The sequence below is a fragment of the Misgurnus anguillicaudatus genome, chromosome 4 (genome assembly GCF_027580225.2).
Source record: "Misgurnus anguillicaudatus chromosome 4, ASM2758022v2, whole genome shotgun sequence".
NCBI lineage: Eukaryota > Metazoa > Chordata > Actinopteri > Cypriniformes > Cobitidae > Misgurnus > Misgurnus anguillicaudatus.
In genome coordinates this window covers 3,428,086-3,450,930 of record NC_073340.2, presented here as the reverse complement: position 1 = coordinate 3,450,930, position 22,845 = coordinate 3,428,086, and the positions used below count along the sequence as shown (strand labels likewise).

Sequence of the window (22,845 nt, the reverse complement as noted above, 5' to 3'; positions counted from 1 at the left end):
TAGTTGTTATAGTAAATGTTCTTGCTTTTCCAAGCTTATAACAGTAGAAAAGAGGATCAGGGAACAACTTCTGACTTTAAAGCCCATAAAAGTGCATCCACCCTTCACAAAGGTGATCCACACAGCTCCAAAGGGTTAATAAAAGTCTTCTGTGGGTAATCGATGCGATCTTTTAAGAAAAATATCCATATTTTAAACTTCATAAACTATAAAAAATAGCTAATAATTCTGCTAATAATGCCATCTTTGACTCACACGATTCATGAGAGTGACCTGTACCTATAGCAACCAATGCTTACTACGCTGAAACTCTCGTGAAAGTCCAAGATGGCGTCGTTACCAAAAGCTAGTTATGATAATTTATAACGTTTGCAATATGAATATTTTTCTTACAAAATCGCATTGATTACCCGCAGAAGACCTTTATTAACCCCTTGGAGGCGTGTGAATTACCTCTCTGAAGGATGAATCCACTTTAAAGTGTTTTAAAGTCAAAAGTTGTTACCTGATCCCTGTTTTCTATTGTTATAAAGCATCTAACAGTAAGGATAGTTAATAAAATAACGCAAAATGTGTTCATCTGAAAGATCATGGACATGTGTATCTCGGATTGCTTGAGGGTGAGTACATCACTGAGTAATTTTAATATTTAGGTGGAGTATCTAGATTAATCCAGTGTATCTAATACTGCTGAGTATATGTTTATATGTGCATATACAGTGGTACATACGTGATGATGGCTCACCTGGGAACTAGACAGCGAGTTGGAGGTATTATGATGGGATGGACGATTGACCCCGAAGCTTTCATGATGACCTGATGAATCTTTCTTCATCAGCGACTCGGCCCGTTTCATGATGTCACAGATGCGGTAAATAAAGCCCTCTTTCTCCGAGGGCAAGATGAACTCATTATGCACCTTTGGGCAAAAGAGACATTTATGAAAAAAACAACAAAATCTCACAGCAATTCATAAGCTTTTTGTGAGGTGGCTAATTTGTATAAATCTCATTCGTATCTTTTATTCATGTCGTACACACGTTATTTGTAAGTTCTGCTTCATTAAATAATTGTACGTTTCTGTATGATTCACATAGTACGATTATATGCAAATTGGCCACCTTAAATTCAGGCAATTCAATTAGGAGAGAAAAGACAAGTGCAACAAGCACCCAATCCATTCTGAAAAAGTGGCGAAGGAAAGTACCACGTACTGCACGTCGTACATATTAGCAGTCAAGGGATCTCTCTGTGCTGAATAAGGAAACCGGGATTGTGCAATACTTCTCAAACTGGATATTCCTTGACTGTTTAAAGTGAATGACTGCCTAAATTGAGCGTGTGCACACTTGTGTACTCCCTTCTCAGGCAGGTTTAATGAAGTTCATCCACAAGCTGAGCTTTTACACACCACTAATAGCAGTGGGTGTTTACGCTTCGACCAATAACACGCGAGAAGTGACTCCACGCTGCCAACACTCTGAGACTAAACAAATAGCCTCTGTATCTCAGCAAAAAAAACACCACAGAAACACACACACACACACACACACACACACACACACACACACACACACACACACACACACACACACACACACACACACACACGTTGATGCCCATACAGACAATAGACATTCATCTACTCCCACAAAATCACTGTTAAATTCAAATGATTGGTAGGGTAACATTTTAGTGTTTATACTCATTATGCAAATTTCCTCCAAAACACATGAAAACTCTTAATGATGTTGTGGAATAGATCATCTTTGTCATTGAGGAAGATAAAAAATGCTACATTGCACCCCTGCAAATTATAGTCAGGGACAAACAATACCAGATGGTTGAAACAGTGGGTGAGCTGGATCATGTGCGCGACAATTTATGATCAATATAGCTCTGTACAACTGACATGCAAAATGTAGAAACTGCTAGCTTTGGACTAGTTTCTCCAAAACTGAAAAATGTCATTACCACAATACACAATACTAACATTCACTTGGAGGATCAAGGTGGCTCAAGGCCATGAATAGATCAATATACCAGGATCAATGTTCAAAAAAAGTCACTCAAACACTTTGAAGTTACATTTCAAGTAGTCATTTAAAGGATTACGGATATATAAAAGGGATGAAAATGTTTCAAAATTATGTTGGATGAGTGTGATATCTGGATACGTGCTTAACCGAAGGTTTTCTCACAGGACGTTTTCCAAAAGAGCTGTCAATCTGTGACAGAGAGGAAGTAGAAAATTTGCTTCTTGGATTTGCCTGATAAGGGCTGTAGTGGGAAATTTGTTTACTGTAGCTTTTATAGCTGATCATTTGTGCAATAATGTCATTTTTGCGTCCAATAAAGATGGTTGTTATCATGAAATAAACCCCAGTTTCAGTGTGATAAAAGACGCTTTGCTTTGCGTTGGGTCCTGATCGCACTGTCAGGGCTTATTTCTACAATAACAACCGGCTGCATATACATTATCCCTTACTTAATGTATGGCTCTGCCATGTGTAGTTTCATTGATAAAGTGTGAAAGGACAGGTACACAATATGTGTGTATTCAAGATTGAAGGCTACAGTAACCTACCATAACTGCAGCAATGTCTTCAGGGTTGTCACCATCAAGGTCAAATTTGAAGGTGACCATCTTATCATTATGGGTCTGAAGCTGACATTCAACCACTCGGTCAACTTTATCAGACAGCTGTGTGGAGAAACATATCTAAAGTTAAAGTGATACATTATTCTCTACTGAAGTATATTTATTTACTTAAAATAAAAATAAATATGCAATCACTAAAATCACATTGGGTCCAAATTATCCAAAGATCGTGTAATTGTGAAAAAGCAGTTTGATATTTTATTGTACACTAATCAATGGCCAAAGGGTACCCTACAGTGTACAACATCTTGAATTCCATGCAATATCATTTCTGTTTCAAGCTATTAATGTTGACCCTGTTAACACTGTTTACTGATCTCTGTATTGAGAAATAAAAAATAAAATGAGTGGGAAGACAGCATTATTCTCACCCCTGTAATGCGTAGACGAGACCGAGACCTCCTCCTAAACAGTTTGCATGCTGTCCGTCTGCCAGTTAACTTACTCCCCCTCTCTGATTGGCCCTCGTAACCATCACTCAAGCCTGAGGTCACATCTGAAGCATAACTGTGAAGAAGATCATATTAACGGTAGCATGTTACATATAACAAACAAAGATTTATATTCTACATTCTCTGTTATGCCAAAAACTGAACTGTCTGTAGTTATTCGTGGTGTTTGCTACTAAAACTTTAACAACAAATTGTGTGGCTTGTTGGGACCCACCAAACAATTCTACATTTAAATAGCCGTCCAAACACAGATGTCTAGGCTAAAACGAGGCAAAATTTGTGCTGTCAGTGCAAACTTAACGTCTAACCATAGCCCAAAAATAAATAAAATAAACAAATGAATGAAACCAAACATCTTGAAATCACTGTTGACTTTACTAAGATGATGCAATATCATACATCTCAAGTTATTTTGGCAAGACTGACATGTAATCAAATTCCAAGTTTATTTGGGACAAAAGTGGGTTACTTATAACCAGACTATATTGAGAAATATATTATAGTTAAAGGGCACATGTTATGTCCATTTTTACATTTATAAGTATCAGGTATGTCTAGAACGTGTCTGTAAAGTTTCAGCTCAAACTACCCCACAGATCATTTATTATAGCATGACCAAAATGACCCTATTTGGGTGTGAGCAAATGATTTCATGTGTGTACCTTTAAATGCAAATGAGCAACAATAAGTGAGCGCTTTTGGTTAAAATAGATCTGATTCCTGTGAATACAGTCCGAGACAATAGTATCTTTTAGCCCCAATAGCGCTACAATGTGCTAACAAACACATTAAGAAAAGCTTTTGTGTAAAATGAACCAGTCAGTCAGTGGCAGTGGGCGTGGCTTTGTTTGTGTGACGTCACATTAACAAGACAATCAAAACAGTACGACTAATAAGACTGCTTTGGTTTAATTGGGATTTTTTGTGTTCACACACTGCCAACACACATTTATGTCCAAACCCCTTGAAATAGTGGATTTTGCATAATGTGATCTTTAATATCATAACACAATGCCAGTAAGTTTTGCACAGACTCACCACTTTTTTCAGGAAAACCAACCCGACAGCTATAAATCATTATTATAAGCTTACCATTGGGGTAAGGTAAGTTTATTTTCCAGATTTTTGTTCATTTGTAACTGAAAAAAATGCTAGTCACTTTAAAAGAAGATCCATTTAGCACAAAATCAACAACTGAAGTAGTATGACATCATCTCAACACTCTTATTTGTTTAACTTTATTAACATGTTTACATCCCAACACCCTTATTTGTTTTCATATAAAAATGAAACATGGTGCATTTAATGAGTGTTATGTTCCCACTGAATAGGTAGCAAACATGTACGGTAGTATGTATTGTATTTATTGTTGACCTCTGACCTCGCAGCTTGTGTCAGTTCAGTCAAGCACAGAAAAACATAACTGGACAGTAACACTTCCTTGCAAAGATATACCAGTTATTTCCTTTAAAACCAACCGTAATGCCCAAAGAAAGAAGCAGGCATGTGTCGTATTTAAACTGGCTTTATCTTTGCTGAAGTACTGTTTGTAGACATGTTTGACTTTAGAGCTCTGTGGGCACACTGAGTCCATTCTGAGCTTGTTTCTGTAAGCTAATTGTGTCTCATGCCGCACTCAGTTTTATCCAAACAAAATCATACTGTAGGCCCACAAACATTTATAGCCAGCCTACCACTTGGCAGGATCTGACTCATTTGAAAGATCTCTGTTTGCTGGCGAATGTGTTCTTAAGAGAGGAAAAACTCTTGTAATGGCAGGCGATCGCTAAGGACATCGTCCAAGAAACATGCGCATGTGGTGTTCATAGCGTATACTATAGGACGATAAGAGTGTGCTCTGTTACGAAAGATGAGAGAAGAAGATGAACTCCAGATGATGACATAACCCCCTCTACACACACACACACACACACTCCAGCTGAGACTACACCAATTCTTTTCATTTACCCCTTGTGGGGGAAGAACACTCGACAGTACATCTGGGTCTTAAACTAAACAACTACTACAAAGTTTTTGCATGACTGTGAAAGTATAGCATAGTGCAGACTAAAGAAGCCAACAATCCCATATTAGCATGCTATGTTCCCATCTAACATAGATATATATATATATGCACTGCCAAGGTATTACCTGTCTAGATAGAAATCTGGCATCCCAATTAAATTTAAACTAAATAATCAACCCAATATAAAGGGTGAAGCATGCAAGTCTTTACCTGTCCACAGGTGAGGAGAAAGGGCTTGGTGGTCCTCCCTCAGTGTTAGCAGACACTGCAATACTCTACAAAAAGAATTGGTCCTCAGTACTTAGACAACATCAGATTGTCATTACAAAGCAACATGTTTGAAGTTCATTATGACTTGAGGCTAACACATCCCGGAACAGTACATTACACAAATTGGGTTTTAATGGGCCTCCTGCATTTAACTTGTCATTAAGTGAGTCATTAAACTGTAATGAAGTAAGTCAAAACTCACTGAGGGGAAACGTAGAGCTGGGATTGGTGTGGTAGGGATGGACCTGGCCTCTGTGGGTGGGGCCTGTGGCGTGGGGACAACTGGAGAGCTGATGATGTTGGCATTTGAAATCTCTGTGCCATCTTGTAAACCCGAGGGGCTGAGATATCCATCGGTCTCACAGTCAGCTGGAAAACACAGAGAAAGAGACACAAATAAAAAGAGAGATAAGTTAAAGCGGAAGTGTGTAATTTCTGTGCTAGCGGCCACATTTCTGAAATATTTGATCTGTTTTTTCGCCATCTGTCATTGGTTGTCTAAACAGATGTTTGTTTGGGAAGAGACTACTATTGCTCCATGAACAACTGTTGCCCTGATCTTCTTTTAAACAATCACTCAAACGTGCAATAGTGGGAAAATTTGCTTATACCTGTCGATAACAATGTTAGAATACTAGAGGAAATAATTCAGTAAATGAAATAATTCAGTAATTTAACTGTAATAAACTCCACCTCCCTGATAAGCTTGTACACACACTGACTATTAAAAGAGTTTATTTGTGTCTGTGTTTACTGTGCCAGGCTGTTTTCAGTGCACCCAAAGAAAGACACATTTAAGAAAAGTTAGGGCAATGGACAGTGGAGTTTATGTGAGGTTTACTGAACCTGTTGAACTTTGACATTGGTGTTTCATTATATCAATTACAGGTACATCAGTCTAATTACAAGCAGAATTTGATCAAATCTATATTATACTTAAAGGGGCCATGGCACAAGACTTTTTTAAGATGTCAAATAAATCTTTGGTGTCCCCAGAGCACATATGTGAAGTTTTAGCTTAAAATACCATATAAATAATTTATAATAGCATGTTAAAATTGCCACTTAATAGGTGTGTGCAAAAATGTGCCATTTTGGGTGTGTCCTTTTAAATGCAAATGAGCTGATGAAATTCAAACACTGAACACAATGATGGTGGTTTGTTGCAATTGAAACTCAATTGTGTTGTGAATTATTTTCTCTCTCCTTTTCTTTGCACTAAATGACAGTGCTGTGATTGGATAGTGCAGATTAAGGGGTGGTATTATTCTAATAAGAGCTCTTTATGACATCATAAAGAGGGCAAAATTTCAACAACCTATTTTTGTATGTGCTTGTAGAGAATGGTTTACCAAAACTAAGTTACTGGGTTGATCTTTTTTTTACATTTTCTAGGTTGATAGAAGCACTGGGGACCCAATTATAGCACTTAAACATGGAAAAAGTCAGATTGTCATGCCATGGCCCCTTTATTTTCTGGAAAGAAGTCTGTATTAAAGCTCTACAATCTGACTATTCATCTACCTTCATGAATGATGTAATAAATAAGTTAAGCTAATTAATTTTTTTTGAGCTACATCAACCCCTCACTAGTCAAGATAAAAATGATTTTTTTGTAAAAGAAAGAGTTGATTATACTTAAATGTTTAAAGCACTGGCCACTCTCCGGTTCATTTCACACATTAAATAATAATGTCATTCAAAGGTTAAGGGTCACTTGACAAATGTTTTCTCAAAACATTATAATCTCAAGGCGTATTAAATTACATATTTGGAGAAATATATAACTGAACCAACATATTATTATTTTTTCATAAAAAAAAATGTTTTTGAAATAGATAACTTTAGGAAATTATTTAGAAAAAGCAGCCAATAAAAGCCAAAATAAATGAGAAGTCCTTGCTTCACTCACTGCCTAAATGTATTCCTGGATAAAAGGTCAAACGCTGGTTGGAAAAAAGAGTTTTTTTTTGCACAAGGGTAACTACTACTTATTAACCCAATTCACACTGAAAATTTCCGTAAAATTGGCAGAGAGTCCCGTAAATGTTCTGGGATCGTTTCTGTAAAGGGAATCTAGTAACATTGCTGTAACATTTACAGAAAGCATGAACAAAAACAGAATCAATGCCATAAGGGGCGTCATGCACTTCTGTATGAGCTTATAACAAACAAAAAAGGCATGTGCGAGTCATCACAACAAGAATATCATTAAGCTCTATGACACGGGGGTGGGTGGGGGTGCGGGGTTTAAATGCAAATTAACATTTACGATGAGAAATGTCTGCAAACTGAACTAAAGCAGAGATCAGGGAGCTCATCCTTATCCTCGCTAAAGCTGCATCATTGCACTTCACGTCACCTGCTCCTTTACGATCTTATCATAAACAAAAATGCATTTAATTCTTCTTAAGAGAGAAATCTTCACTTATTAGCAGACTTTAGACGCTGGGGAAAAAACTACCAAGTGTAGGACTTTAAATATGTCATGTGTCTTTACGGGATCTTACCAGTAAATGCACACACAGATTCTGGGAAATCAATGGCAGTGTGACTAAACTAAACACCAAACGATCCCAGATGCATTTTCTGTGTATTTTCCGTAATCTCTGTGTGAAAAGGACTGTAATTACATTTGTATTATTCCATAGTTTTAAAGAGTTTAATATTATTCTTCAATGTAACCCTGTCTGTGAAAACCCAAAAAAATTGATAAAATCATCCTGCATAATATAAAGAAAATTCTGAATGAATGGAAGTCAATGGAATGGATTAGTGACTAAAATTTTGATGCTCCTAACTTTAGCCTGGATTTGACAGACAGGGTCACAAATATAAAATAAGTAAGTGACTCTAAACATTTGAATGGTAGATACATTTTCGTCAGGTGTGTCCAAACTTTGAACTGATAGTCGGGATTCAGACTTGACTTCTCTAAACTGTTGTGGATGTTTGTGTAAACACTAGAAACAGCATTATTGTAATAAAAAGTGCTTACAGGTTGCTGAGGAGCAGCTTGTGTGCTGGATATGAAAGTGCTGGTCGGCCTCTGTTTCCTCTGCCTCTGGTGGAAAAGTCCCATTTATCCCAGAATCGGATGAGCCAATAACAGGAGAGCACATGGATTCGGGGACTGGAGGAGTGGGCAGAATCTGCACAGGAGGGGGAGTGAGGTTCTCAGGCATCTGACCAATGGGTTTGAGTGAGGGGGGCTCAAACTCCTCCTCAATTATTTTCTCCTTCTTCTTCTGCTGCTCCTCCTCTGCCTGCCTCCGATGCTTCTCGCGCTGGCGTTTGATGGCCGTCACGCGATCTCTCATCGCCTTGGCAACCAGTTTGTAGTCCGCCTCGCATACAAAACCCAAAACTACCTGTAAAAGACAAACGCTTATTATACTGTGTCTGCAAATATTGACACAGAGTCACAAACCTTTAAGTTTTTTGTGTCTACAATAGAAGCAGGCAAGTATGAGATGGCTGCACGTAATCATTGTCCAGATTGAATGCCATTCTACCAATCCAAGACAAAGATTTTGACTTCATTTGGTACATTTATAAACATCACTCCCTATATCCTTGCACCCCATGCTGGAACATTGTGTTTCGACCTAAACAATGTAGGCCAATGTTGCCTTCTTTTCCTGCCATACGTCTCTATCAGCACATCAGTCAGATTATGTGATCACGTTGATTAATTTGTTCTTGATGAAAGCAGATGCATTGAGTGATAAAAGACAGATTGTGAAAATCTGAACTAATAAAGCTGGATTACAGACAGGAGGAAGTCTCCAGTTTCATTCTGCCATCATCATGTGACCTCTTCCTCCCTCTTGCATTTCCACCCTGATGATTAAAACGTTGCCCTTGAAACTGTTTTGTAAATTAGCCCATTGCTTGTTCAGGGTTAAACAGGCTTTGTTTTTGGTCTACTATCTGAGACTGTAGATAAATACTCAAGTGTGCCTGGATGTTTTGTTCCAGGCGGGTCAAGAGTTGAAGAGTGTCCGGACATTATAAACAGTATGAAATCTTTTCAAATGTTAAGTGAGTGTCTACGATTAACTCCAAGATATTTAAACTCTGACACACTTTGTAATTTTTCACCCTTTACTAATATATCTGGTAAAACCGCCCCCTTCTTGCATGAAGTTTACATAAAAATGAAGAAACAAACGCGTTTGAGGCTCATTACCATATACAGAGCTCTTATTCAGACCTTGTATCACAAAATTATGTACCTATAGTCACGTAAATTTGTGAGTCTTAAGCATGACACTGACACGGTTTTCCGCCTTTTTGCATGAACATGTCACGCATTTCTGTTTACATGTCACTGTCACGTATTTGTTACTCAACTGTTTTGTCCTATTTTCAAACCATTGTTGCTTCGGTTTAGGTTAGATTTGGTATTTGCGTTAGGATGTCACTTTAAGTATTGGTTTATACCTTTTTTTTCATAATTAATTTTTTATATTTTATGATTTTTAAACCATTGTCGCCTGGCTTTAGGGTTACACTGCAAAAAATGACTTTCTTACTTAGTATTTTTGTCTTGTTTTCAGTAGAAATATCTAAAAATTCTTAAATCAAGATGTATTTTCTTGATGAGCAAAATGACCTAAGAAAATAATACTAGTTTTTAGACAAAAAATATACAATTTAAGTGAATTTGTGCTTAAAACAAGCAAAAATATCTGCCAATGGAGTGAGAAAATTTTACTTGAATTAAGTGATTTTTTTTCTCACCCCATTGGCAGATAATTTTGCTTGGTTTAAGGACAATTTCACTTAAATTGTATATTATTTGTCTTAAAACTAGAATTATTTTCTTAGGTCATTTTGCTCATCAAGAAAAAGCATCTTAATTTAAGAATCTTTAGATATTTCTACTGAAAACAAGACAAAAATAATTTTTTTGCAGTGTAGAGTTGGGTTTGGATAAGGATGTCGTTTTATGTAAATCTAACCCTAAACCGAAGCGACAATGGTAAGAAAATTGGACAAAACAGAGTAACAAATTTGTGACAATCAGGGCTTGACATTAACTTTTTTGCTCACCAGCCAAAGTGGCTAGTTGTTTTCCAAAGTTACTAGCCACTCAGCATTTTTACTGGCCACAATTTTGTTGCTAGTAAAATACATTTTATATGATTAAACTTGACTTTGGCATCCTAAAATGACTTTAATTTAAGCAAATATACTTGGTTTAGCTAAATTAGATGCAGATTGAATTTCAAATGCAGTCTTACCACCCAAATTAAGACAACATTTATATACCAGGTATATCAGTAAAGATTATATATCATATATTTAGGTGCATGAACAACATGCTAAGGCATAAATAGATTAAAAGATAAACACAAAACCCCTCGACAACCACTTTAAATATTTATTAACAACAGCAGGAAATACTGTCAAGAAATGTACATGCATTTTACTGTCAACTTGTTTATGCAGATTGTATTTTATAAGCTTGATCATAGTTTCTGTTAAAAGTGATTCAAGACTTTCAATGAGAAATGTCGAGAGGGCATTATTGTTACATTAAAATGATGCGCGAACCTCTCAGCTGGCAGGTTTCCTTTGATTTCGTGTGCATTCGCAAATCCACCAGCTCTCGCGTGCTCTTTGGAAGGTGGCACTTTGGCGCGCGCATGCGTCTCAACAAACGGTCTCTGTGCGTTGCGCTGGGTGCAGAGTGCTCATGGTAGTTGTAGTCTCCCAGTGTCGCATTGCACATTGTTTATCATAACTTTTAAGAGAACTACAATTAAAAAATTATATTTAACCTGCCAAAGTGGCTAGTGGGATTGGCTGTCTTACCCGCCACAGCCGAAATGTACCCGCATTTGGCAGGTGTTAATGTCAAGCCCTGGTGACAATGACACGTAAACAGAAATGCGTGACATATTCACACAAAAAGGCGAAAAAACTTGTCGGTGTCGCGCTTGGGACTCACAAATTTACGTGACTATACAGTAGGTACGTAATTTCATGATAATGGGTTGATTATTCATATATGGCTATAAATACAGTTTTACATTCTATGGCACCTTTAAACCTGTTTTTCTTCATTTCCAAATTCAGGATTTTGGGCGGGCCTAAAATCATTTCTCGTAATCACAAGCATCCAATGAGGTTGTAGCGGTGTTTGAAATTTCAGGAAACGTGATTTCAAGTGGGCGTGGTTTCAGCTGAGTTTTTATCATTCAAATTTGTCTGTGTGGTTATTAATGAGAAAACATTAAATAATTATTTTACACAGACTTCAAAATCTAAGTCAGCAGAAGGGGACACATCATTGATTTTTGTGATAAAAATAAATCAAAAATTGATGATAAAAAACAACGGTTAAATATCATGTTACAGCTTTGCAGCTCGAGCACTTTGTGGTGTATCTCAGGGTGAATAGATGTACTTTGTTGATCCCTGAGGGAAATATTTGTGCTTAGTGTTTAAAGTGACAGTCATTGAGAAATATAACCGCATCCTTGGAGATAAGATCTTAACAAGAAACAAACTAAAAGCTCACAGTAAATTGTACCCGGGGTGTGACACCATACTAACTACACTCTGTGAGACTAGTTGTGCTAGCAACGGCCTTTGCTTAGAAAACTGCCCGGGGCACAGCTTTGCAGAACGTCAGTAAATTTAATCCACACCGATAACTTTTGGCTGAAACTCACCATCTCCTGTGCCACCTCCTCTGGGACATCTTTGTAGAGCTCAAACAGGAACTCAATAGCATTGTTGTCCTTGTACTTTCCGTGAAGTCTCTTGGTGCCATCCATACGAAGCCATAGCTTGAGACCGGATTTGACCGTGTCATCTTCCTCGGCCAATTCGACGTGAACCCCATTATTCTCCTGGAAGAAAGCGTGCTCCAGCAAGTCTTGGATGGTATACCTACAGTAGTAGCCAGTTGCATTGATTTAAAGTCACTCAAACTGTACTATATAAAGTGTACTATAAAAAGTGTCAAATAAAAAAAATTATTTGTTTGACATGTGCTTCCCGTTTGATAATTATTGCTAAGTCCTAAATGCTAAACATAATAGTAACAGCAGTAAAATAATTTACCTTATATATTAAAAGGGAGTAAATAGGTCGAGTCGCACAATACCTTTCATCTTTGTTCATGCGGATACAGCCTTCAATGATTTCCTTTAACTCTGGTACTTTCACTTTGTAGAAGCTGTCAGGCTTCATTCCCTGAAATATTAAATACATTGTATGTAAAATATACATCAGTCAGCAATGAAAATTAAGTTTAATAATGGATTCATGGATGTTCATAATTATTAATAATTATAACTCTTCAAATAATTTCTAATGAATTTAGTCATGAGGTCTCAAAACAACACAAAAAAGATGTTTCTCAATTCATGCTGGGAAGAGTAGCGTTGATAAAAGTAAAACTGTACAAATGCCCTGGGTGTACAGTGCTTGAACAGGAAAGACCAAAACTTTAAATTGCTTGCCAAGGTTACATTCCAACATATTACAAACCACAAAACTTCTGTCAGCATAATAATATACATTGTGTTTATTTTGTTTGTGTATATTTTAACTGTGCAATATGAATACAGGCTATATGGGGATTGTGCAATGTATTGCTCACATTATACTGTATAGTTTCTTATATTTATATATTTATATATATATCCAAAATGTTTAAATGTATGTCCGTGTTTTTCTCCCAACTACTGTATCTTTATTTCTCTTTACTTGCCGTGTTGCTGCTTTGACACCCAAAGTCCATTTAAGACTTAAAGGATTAGTGCATTTTCTTTAAAAAAATCCAGATAATTTACTCACCACCATGTCATCCAAAATGTTGATGTCTTTCTTTGTTCAGTCGAGAAGAAATTATGCTTTCTGAGGAAAACATATCAGGATTTTAATGGACCCCAACACGTAACAGTTTTAATACAGCTTAAAATTGCAGTTTCAAAGGACTCTAAACGATCCCAAACGAGGCATAAGGGTCTTATCTAGCGAAACAATTGTCATTTTTGACAAAAAAATAAAAAATATGCACTTTTAAACCTCAACTTCTCATCTATCTCCGGTCCTGTGACGAGCCAGCGCGACCTCACGTAATTGCATAATGCTGTGGAAAGGTCACGTGCTATATATATGAAACGCACATTTGTGGACCATTTTAAACAATAAACTGACACAAAGACATTAATTAGGATCATTCAACATACAACAATGTCGGAACGGTCCTATTTCTCCACACTTGTAAACACTGGGCCGTAGTTTCGCATACATCATCCGTGATCTCTTGACGTAATGACGTATTGCATAAGGTCTTGCTGGTGCGTCACATGACCGGAGATAGACGAGAAGTTGTGGTTCAAAAGTGCATATTTTTTTATTTTTCTTGTCAAAAATTACAATGGTTTTGCTAGATGAGACCCTTATGCCTCATTTGAGATCGTTTAGAGTCCTTTGAAACTGCAATTTTAAACTGTATTAAAACTGTTAGGTGTTGGGGTCCATTAAAGCCAATTAAAATGAGAAAAATCCTGGAATGTTTTTCGTAAAAAACATAATTTCTTCTCGACTGAACAAAGAAAGACATCAACATTTTGGATGACATGGTGGTGAGTAAATTATCTGGATTTTTTCTTTTTTTAAGAAAATGGACTAATCCTATGATCGGCTTTTTTTAGCTGTACATTATGGTTCCTAAAGCCAACAGACAAGTGGCCTCTTTGACTCCATGTCAATGTTTTGATTTAGTTTTGATTTACATTGCAATCTTTTCAAATAAACCACAACTTTTCTATTTTATTGATGAGTTGATGACAGTACAAGATCAATCAGATTTATTCCTGTTACATTTTGTCAATCTGACTATATTTCTATTTTATTTATTATCTGTTTTCTATTCAGACATGGTTACTACCCAGCCATACAAAAGTATTTAAATGGTTAAGTTACACAATTTCTAATAGGATTTTAATGAATAACACTTTAGGGTTGATTTGCAGGGCTAGGTCATTCCCCTTGACACTTTCTGTAGCCTCACGTAATATTTGTGGAGCATGCGGTCCATAAAGCATTGAGTTTGGTGAGGTGTGGATTCTTGGATGACTGCCCATTTCATTTACACTTTGGTGAGGGCCTTGGATTTGTCATTAACACTCAACACGTTTTCAGTGCAGGCTTTGTTTCGTTTGTTCAACACACGTCATTTAGCAAACATAAAGTAAAAGCATTGCCGTCATCTAAATACAGTTTACTATACATGAAGTTTAGGTACATGTTTAAATATATCATAAATTGTTTCCTGACATACAGACACATACACAAATACATATGAATGCATGTCACAGTTAATTGTAATGCATGTAAAGCTGTATAGCCCAATACACTGCAAATTGTTGTTTATGTCTGAAAGTATTACACTATTATAACTATTACTTTAATAAGGTAATAAGTTATATTTATCATGTACATAGTTTAAAGATCTTATCTGCAAAATTTCATAAAATGTCAGGACAGGTTTAGACTGAATGCACAGATTGTCAAGTTTTAAAAAACAGATAAATAGCCATATTTAAAGTGTGTATACACTGTTAGAGACATCCATTGATTTAAGTTAGGATGCAAACACTGTACAAGCGTTATGGTCAATTATGTGACTAAATATTTAAAATTTTACTTCAAGTACTGTAGGCATCCATTAAAAGGATAGTTCAGCAAAAAAGCAAGAAAATTACCCGATGATTTACTTCATCTTTCAGACGAACACAATTTGAGATATTTTAGAAGCTAGTTATTATAGTTTCTGTCTATACCCCTTCCAGCATCTATGGTAATATTCATGGCTAGAACTGGTTAATCTATACACAAGTTAATCCATACACAGGGACAATTTGGTATCTCCAATTCACCTAACTTGCATGTTTTTGGCCTGTGGGAGGAAACCGGAGTACCCATGGTGACACAGGAAGAACATGCAAACTCCACACAGAAAGGCCACCTGACCTCAGCTGCGTCCAAATACCCCCACTTGCGGTCTTGGCCACTTGAGAGCGTGTGTACGCGACAGGAAGTAAGTGCGCAAGACTGTCCCATGTCTTAAAACTGGCAAAGTGCAGTGCCCTTAACGCACACTAAACCCATAAGGCTAAACGTATCCCGTCATGCATCACGTTCAGGATGTAAATCATGAGACTTTTACCCAAATCTCGCGAGACGTCGTGGAAACTTTTAATTGTAAGTTAATAAATGGATTTGACATATTTTGGTAGTAAAACGGAAAGTGTTTCACATTACAAAATCGCATCGATTAGCCTATAAGAAGGCCTTTATTAACCACCTGGAGTCGTGTGGATTACTTCTGTGAAGAATGGATGCATTTTTTTGATCTTGAAAGTCATTAACCCTGTTTTCTACCTTTATAAAGCCTGAAAGACATCCAGGACAATTTCTAAAATAACTCAAATTGTGTTTGTGTGAAAGGTGATGGATAAATGCAATGGCTTGAGAGTGAGTAAATCATTGGGGTTTTCATTTTTCACTGAACTTTAGGGGGTGAGTCCATTTGTGCTTACAGAAATCTTTTTTCTGTCTTGTTTTTTAAATGACCTTCCGCACCTGCAAAACAGACGCATTCATATGAAAACTAAACTTTGTCTGTTGTGTAGGCTCACTAACTCAGAATAAAAAAAGGTCTTATTTCATAACAATTTAACAATCTGCATAAACCCCAAATAAAATGTTTTCAGACAGGATTAAACTCACGCTAGTGACTTTGCGGTAAATCTGGGCTGCATTTTGGCACTCTGAGTATGGGTATTCTGATGTCGTCATCTCCAGGATACACATGCCAAATGCGTAGACATCCACCGCCTCGTCGTACTTCTCCTCATACATTTCTGGAGCCATGAACTCTGGCGTTCCTGTTAAGGACAGTATGAACAATTTTGCTCATTACATCACTATCCAAATGAACGAGGGCAATGCCACGTTTATTAGATCACGTATTTTTTAAGGACCTTGGAGATGGAAACAGTATGGCTGATAGTGTGACTGATAAAATGACAGAAGGAATGAATGTGACTGACAGAATGATAAATGATAGAGTAATGAACGGATATGTGTGACCAATAGTCAACATTTAAAAGCAACATATTGAATAATGAGTTTTAGTGGTTTGCAATGATTTACCGATCACACTCTTTGCAAAACTTGCTCGTTTGAGTGTGGCCAGTCCAAGGTCACCAATCTTCACACTTCCCGTGGGCCCTGTGATGAAGATATTGTCACACTTCAGGTCTCTGTGGATGATGGGAGGAGTGCGTGTGTGCAGGAAATGAAGTCCTTTAAGGATCTGACGACTCCACCTCTGAAGAAGCTTTGGTTTCATTTCTTTAAAACGCTTCAGATACCTAATTATAGGGCAGATATATAAACACTTTAGGCATTTATATGATATTAGAGATCCTAGGACGAAGAAAAAAACTCACGTTTTGAGAGTGCCAGAGGTCATGAGCTCAGTGACCAGAAGGACGCATTTGTGCCCTTTCACAGTCGACTTCCAGGAGTCATAAAAGCGCACGATGTTTGGATGTTGGAGACCCTTTAGCATTTCAACCTCCTCACTGAAGCGCTGCCTCTCCATTTTTGTCAGTTTGCGAGTCTGAAGGGTAAAAAATATTTAGTGACAAAAAATCACCTAAAAACATCCCAAAAAAAAACCAAGACTGGAGAGATTGTTTGTCTGGAAAGTAGAGTTACACCAAATATCAGCACTTTTGGACGCCACCAACCAAATCAGATCAGAGCACATGAATTGGGATATTTCATGGAATAGTTCATCCCAAAATGGTCGCCACCACTCATCACACAGTTGATGGCACCAGTTAACTTCCAGATTTAATAAGCAACCTAGACACATCATCAGTGATGTAACTTGGGGTCATTGGGTGTTTTGGGTCTTTCAACATTATACAGCCATCAATTGTGTGATTGGTTCCCATCATTTCTCAAAATGTCTTCTTGTGTGTTTAAAATAATAAAGAAACTCATAAAACTTTAGAACAACATTAGCGGTGATTTTTGGGTGAACTATCCCTTTAGCTATTGTTATAGTAACAGAATTCAAACACCAAAGCTATTTATTAATGCAAGTCTAGTCTCATTTCACTTCATCTCAATATATCATTAGATTTTTAACCCAGGTCCTCATACATGACACTGACATAACAAATACTGTACATTGAATACCACATACTGTAGGCCATCAAGTGGGCCATGTTTACAGCAGAAGTATGTCAATTTATTATAAGTCATATGTAAATGCTTTAATCTGGTAATATCCGGATGACCACAAAAAATATTCGAAGAAACTTGGATGAATGAGATCTTTCATAAACTCTTAAGCAATAAAACAACTTAGTTTATTTGTCACAATTCTTATGACGTACATCCTCCTCTAATAAGCACAATTTACTGGATATTCTGGCAGATATAAGACTGCAATTAGCATTTAAAAACCGCTAAAGCAGATAAGAGCCGGTAGGACAACTTAAACCGCATAGAATTAGCTTATTTACATGAGACACCATTACAAAATCACATTAACATAATTGCAACCTTTTCTTAACATAGGCTTTTGAAAACCCTCAGTGAATTGCAACTGGACTAAAGACAAGCAATTACTTGGCAACATGGCCATTTCTGTCTTCTTGTGGGTATGAAAGGCTTGATTTAGCTGGCCGGTGCCTCTTAGCCGTGTGAGGTGGGTGGAAACTCCTCCGAGACACCGCTCCAAGCACTATGAATCCCACATTCAATGAGTTCTGGGAAAAGCACCGTATGTTTACAGTATGTCTTCAGTGACCACACTGTATGATGATGAATACATATAGGATTGGGACAGAGGGTCTGCAGAAGAATAGGGTCTACATTTAACTTTTAGGTAAAAGGATAGCAACCCAAATTCTGGTCTAATGCAATATTTTAAAGTAAAGGGCTACATGTCCAAATCTCTCACTTTGATCGCAATCTAAATCTCTTTTAATTGAACTTTCATGGATAAACAAAGATTTAAAAAATAGAAACACCCAAGAATTTGACAGAAGCAATCTTACCCGCTTGGGAAACCAAATTATATATATTCGTGTTGAAACATGTGTCTTTCCCAACCCAACATAACCACACTTTCCCTGGTGCCTAAGGCATTTTTTACACTATATGACTGACAGGCATTGTCCCTTAATTCACATGTGTTGGCACTCACTCACGCTATCTCAGTTTAGCATGGTCCCTTTAACATACTGTAAAAATACACTACACACATATCTACTTAATAGATATTAAGTCCACTAATCTTATTAGTGATGTCAAATGTCAGTATTGACATGAGACTGCTTAATTCAAGCCGTGTGGACATTCTGTGTATAACCAACACTGACTCTTATGCCCATAACCCTCCTCATATTAGTCACGCGATTAAGACCCACTTACAGTATATACAAAGACCCGTTTCAACACCAGGTAAAGTGATTATCTACCCCAATACAGGTGCTATATCTTTCTAGGACCAAAATATCTCTGTTTAAAAACAAACTGGCAGGAGCATGGTTTTGGGGAGGGTCATACAATCACCAGACTAACAATAAAACATGCATTTAGTAATCAGGGCTTTTTAGGATGTAAATATCATAAACATGTATTTGACTTTCCAATGCTTGCTAAAAGCAGAAATGTTTGTGTATATGTTAGGTTGTCTCTACCCAAAGTAAGCAACCCTAAAACAGCAACTTTCCATAAAAATATTGCTTCTGACAAGCCGTAAGTAGAGTCTGACCACTGGTGCACAAACACTTACTGTACGGTAGCTCTATGAAAAAGCACGACAAAAACTATTTTAAAATGATGATTTTAAAAGATGCTGCAAATATATGTGGAGTTTAGATACAAAACCCTCTAAGGGGCCAGTCACACCAAAAGCGCTTTAAACGCTTGCAAACGCAAGGCGCGACGCACTGCCTTTTTTAAAAAAGAGCAGTGCGACGTGGCTTTTCATATTGCTAAGCAACCACCGAGTCAGCTGTCTTGTCAATCAAATGTTGAAGCGTGAGCGCTCTTTTGCTGTTAACTGTCATATTGGCAGAAACTTTAAAAAGAGGGCGCTTGCTCTGACCTTGTTTGAGGATGAGAGGTGCACAAACACGAAGGAGAGAGTCAGCGAGTGGAGTCCGGTTCTTCAAAGCAACTGTAAACTTCCCTCACCACAACTTAAGGCCCGCATCTCCCCTGATTCGATTGGACAATGGAAGACGCGAATGACGTCAGGCGCTTCTCCGCTTTCAGCGCTCCTTCAAAAACGCGTGCGCGGCAGGCGGTAAAAAACCGCAAGGCGCTCGGCGCGCATAAACAGCGCGCAAACGCGCCCTGCCCATAGAATATCATTCAAAAAAGGCGCCTGCAACTGCCATAAACGCTTTTGGTGTGACTGCAGCCTAAGTGTGTCTGACATGTTTTCTTGTAGATTCAATTTTTTTTATCAGGCTCTTATGTTCAGTAATTTCACTTTAATGGCAATAAAAAGGTTCTAAGTAAGTAACTGAAAGGCCTTTTTTTCACTTTAGTCATTTCATTGGTATATAACAAATTTGACTGTTTCGCTGCAAAAACCCTCTAAATGCAAATAAGCTTTTTTAGCAAAAACCTACACTTCTAAAACATTCAGCTCTTTGGACAAGATAGTAAACAGTTGCAAAATCACTAAAGAACACTGTAAATGATCAAAGTCAACTGAATTCAGCATTAGAGAACGCGTCAATTCATATCACTACCACATTCAGGTTGTATTAAGTACTCACAAGCAGGGTTCCCACACCTTAGTTAACTTCAAATTCAAGGACCTTTCAAGGACTTTCCAGGTCCAATACCCTCAAATTCAAGAACTAAATATGGGAACACATTTCAAGTAAGAGCAAGGTTACATCGTGTTACCTTTAAAGATACATTGTAACAGTTCCCTTTCGAGGGAACTCGCGCTGCATCACTGCGGTGACACTTTGGGGACGCCTCTAGGGGTAAGTGCATCTGAATGTGTATATCAAATTCAACCAAAGCTGAACCTTAAAGACAAAGACAGGGTGAAGTGGGAGCCAGGAAGTATATCCCTATCTGAAATATTGCCAAAGACGGCGTTACAGGAAAGCAGGAAGTATGTCAAGAGAGACGCAGCGTCTCATTCCCTTCTCAGGGAACAACAGTTACATACAAGTTAACCCAAGACGCTTTCATTTGTCAAACACAACTATGCAAAAAAGCATTTTGGTATGAATCAACATTCGCATACAGAAGATATAAGCATTTAAAGCGAACAGTTTAGCACGTGTGCTTAAAAAGTCTAGAATTTGTATGATTTTATCCTACACTACACAGGGAATAATATGGATTTATTTCCAAAACACATTGCATAAAATAGATTGAAGCACTTTTAATGACCTGTATCTATGTATGTATTTTTTCAAAAACTTCCCAGGGCCTTGAACCCCCCCCCCCCCAGATTCACAAACCTTAAAGGATTTCAAGGACCCGTGGGAACCCTGCACAAGGGACCCAAGTTTCAATGTGATCCACTGTGGTTACGCACGTCATTGTTCATCTAATTCATCTTTTGCGCACATAGAGGATTTTGATGAAAAATAGAAGTAGTGTTTAAACGGATTTTGCCAATTTATGAATGGCCTGAGGCTGGGATTAAGCCCATTAAAAGCAAAGGACCTAATTTGGTGACGTTTAGTGGATTTTGCATTTGAGCTCCTCATATTCTGAAAATTGAAAAGCTCCAGCTCTAAATTGCATTTGAGTTTATTTATTGATGCAACAAGTTTACATTGATTGGCCTGCGGAGAAAATAATATCATTATAAATAAATAAAACAATTATAACTGTTTTATAATTGCTCTAATTGTTATTACAATTACGATGCCATCTCTTAATAAAAGCAATTATTTATGTCTTATTTATGTCTTATATTACTGTAATTTTACTATGTAAAAGATAATTTTACTTAAGACAAAGTCACAATACATGGCATCTTATAGATTTGTGGTTTATGTGAATAGCTGTTAATACAACAAATACATTTGGTCACACTAGTGCTGGATTGTTTGACCAAAAATCTGTATCGCATTTTCTTAGGTTAAACTATCTGGTTTTTCCCCTTACTTTAAAATGAATGATTAGTTTGTGGGTTATTGCTTATTAATTATTCAATAAAAACATTATAGCAAAATAGTAACGTATTGAGTGTCCTTAACTATTATGTACTTACAAAAGAAAGCCTGTATACAACGTAATGCTGTTACATTGGCTGTTACTTACATTTAAAGAATGGACCCTATACACAATAAGTGCAATATATTAAATGTTTTTTTCTCATGTAAGTACACATTATAGTTAAAGGCATTTGATATGAAGTGGGACCATACATTTTAATAACTTTTATTTAATGACTTATTAGTTAAAGGGTTCAGTTAGTTAAGGGTTAAGTTGAACATGTTATAAACCGCAAGTCTGTAACCTAATGGGCTTAAACAGGAGTAAAGTGCATCTTAGATTGTGACTATACCACCCTAGAGAGATCTATCAGTTTGGGTTCAGGACAGCTTAAGGCACAGTGAGTCAGTAATTACAAAATGACACATAACAACCTTCACTTATCATGATTGAAAGAAAGAACCTAAGGGCTTGCGAGTGAATTGGCCATATGTTAGTACTAATGTGACTGACGTATGTGTGGGACAGTGAGAGCAAAGGAAAATGTACACATGTTTGACAGCTATTAAACATGCGCTAAACAAAGAAAAAACACAAATAAGTCAAAACACAATAGTGGTCCAAAATCACATGCCCGGTATTCAGTTGAAATAAATAGTACTGTGCTTTAGGCTTAAGTCTTTAGGCCAGCATGCCACCATTAGATTTGTTGTTTTTGCAATGGTACAGTAATAATGTACAATTATATCTCAAACTGCATAATACATGAAATTTGTATGAAGTATTAAAAAAACTGAATACAATTATAAGCTAAAGAGTCAAACTGTTCACCCCAAAAGCATTCATGCCAGCGGCCAGCGTATGTTTTCAATTGTTTCCAAAGGAAGCACTGCGCGTTTCAAAAACGGCAGCAGCTGGAGGGTTTTGTCCATGTTTTTCCAGCGCTGAGTGACGAGAGCTGAAAAAGTTTCAACTTTGGGTGAAATGCTCAGTTCGACAATGTCGAAAGTTCGAGTGGTGGGACAAATATCACGACAACCAACCGTCGTTCAACGACTGATAAACAAAGCAGAAGTATCACAACTAGTCTACAGTCGGCGTCCACCTGATGCTTTCAGCCGCGTTTAAAGGCTTTGGTGTGCGCGCTCCTTACACTTGAGGAATAGCACAAACCT

General features: G+C 37.2%; 1 protein-coding gene across 5 annotated transcripts in view; it reads right to left on the bottom strand.

The window, feature by feature from the left end:
• wnk4a (WNK lysine deficient protein kinase 4a) overlaps window positions 1–22,845 on the bottom strand; it is a 64,433-nt gene that overhangs the window by 21,679 nt on the left and 19,909 nt on the right. For all 5 annotated transcript variants that reach the window (XM_055175877.2, XM_073866554.1, XM_055175878.2 and 2 more), the window contains exons 3-13: window positions 16,897–17,069; window positions 16,598–16,818; window positions 16,172–16,329; window positions 12,534–12,622; window positions 12,097–12,316; window positions 8,409–8,781; window positions 5,613–5,779; window positions 5,351–5,415; window positions 3,034–3,169; window positions 2,588–2,704; window positions 746–919 (exon numbers count right to left, since the gene is read on the bottom strand). In XM_055175877.2, coding sequence (XP_055031852.2) covers window positions 746–919; window positions 2,588–2,704; window positions 3,034–3,169; window positions 5,351–5,415; window positions 5,613–5,779; window positions 8,409–8,781; window positions 12,097–12,316; window positions 12,534–12,622; window positions 16,172–16,329; window positions 16,598–16,818; window positions 16,897–17,069 — 1,893 coding nt within the window. The remainder of the gene's footprint in view (window positions 1–745; window positions 920–2,587; window positions 2,705–3,033; window positions 3,170–5,350; window positions 5,416–5,612; window positions 5,780–8,408; window positions 8,782–12,096; window positions 12,317–12,533; window positions 12,623–16,171; window positions 16,330–16,597; window positions 16,819–16,896; window positions 17,070–22,845) is intronic.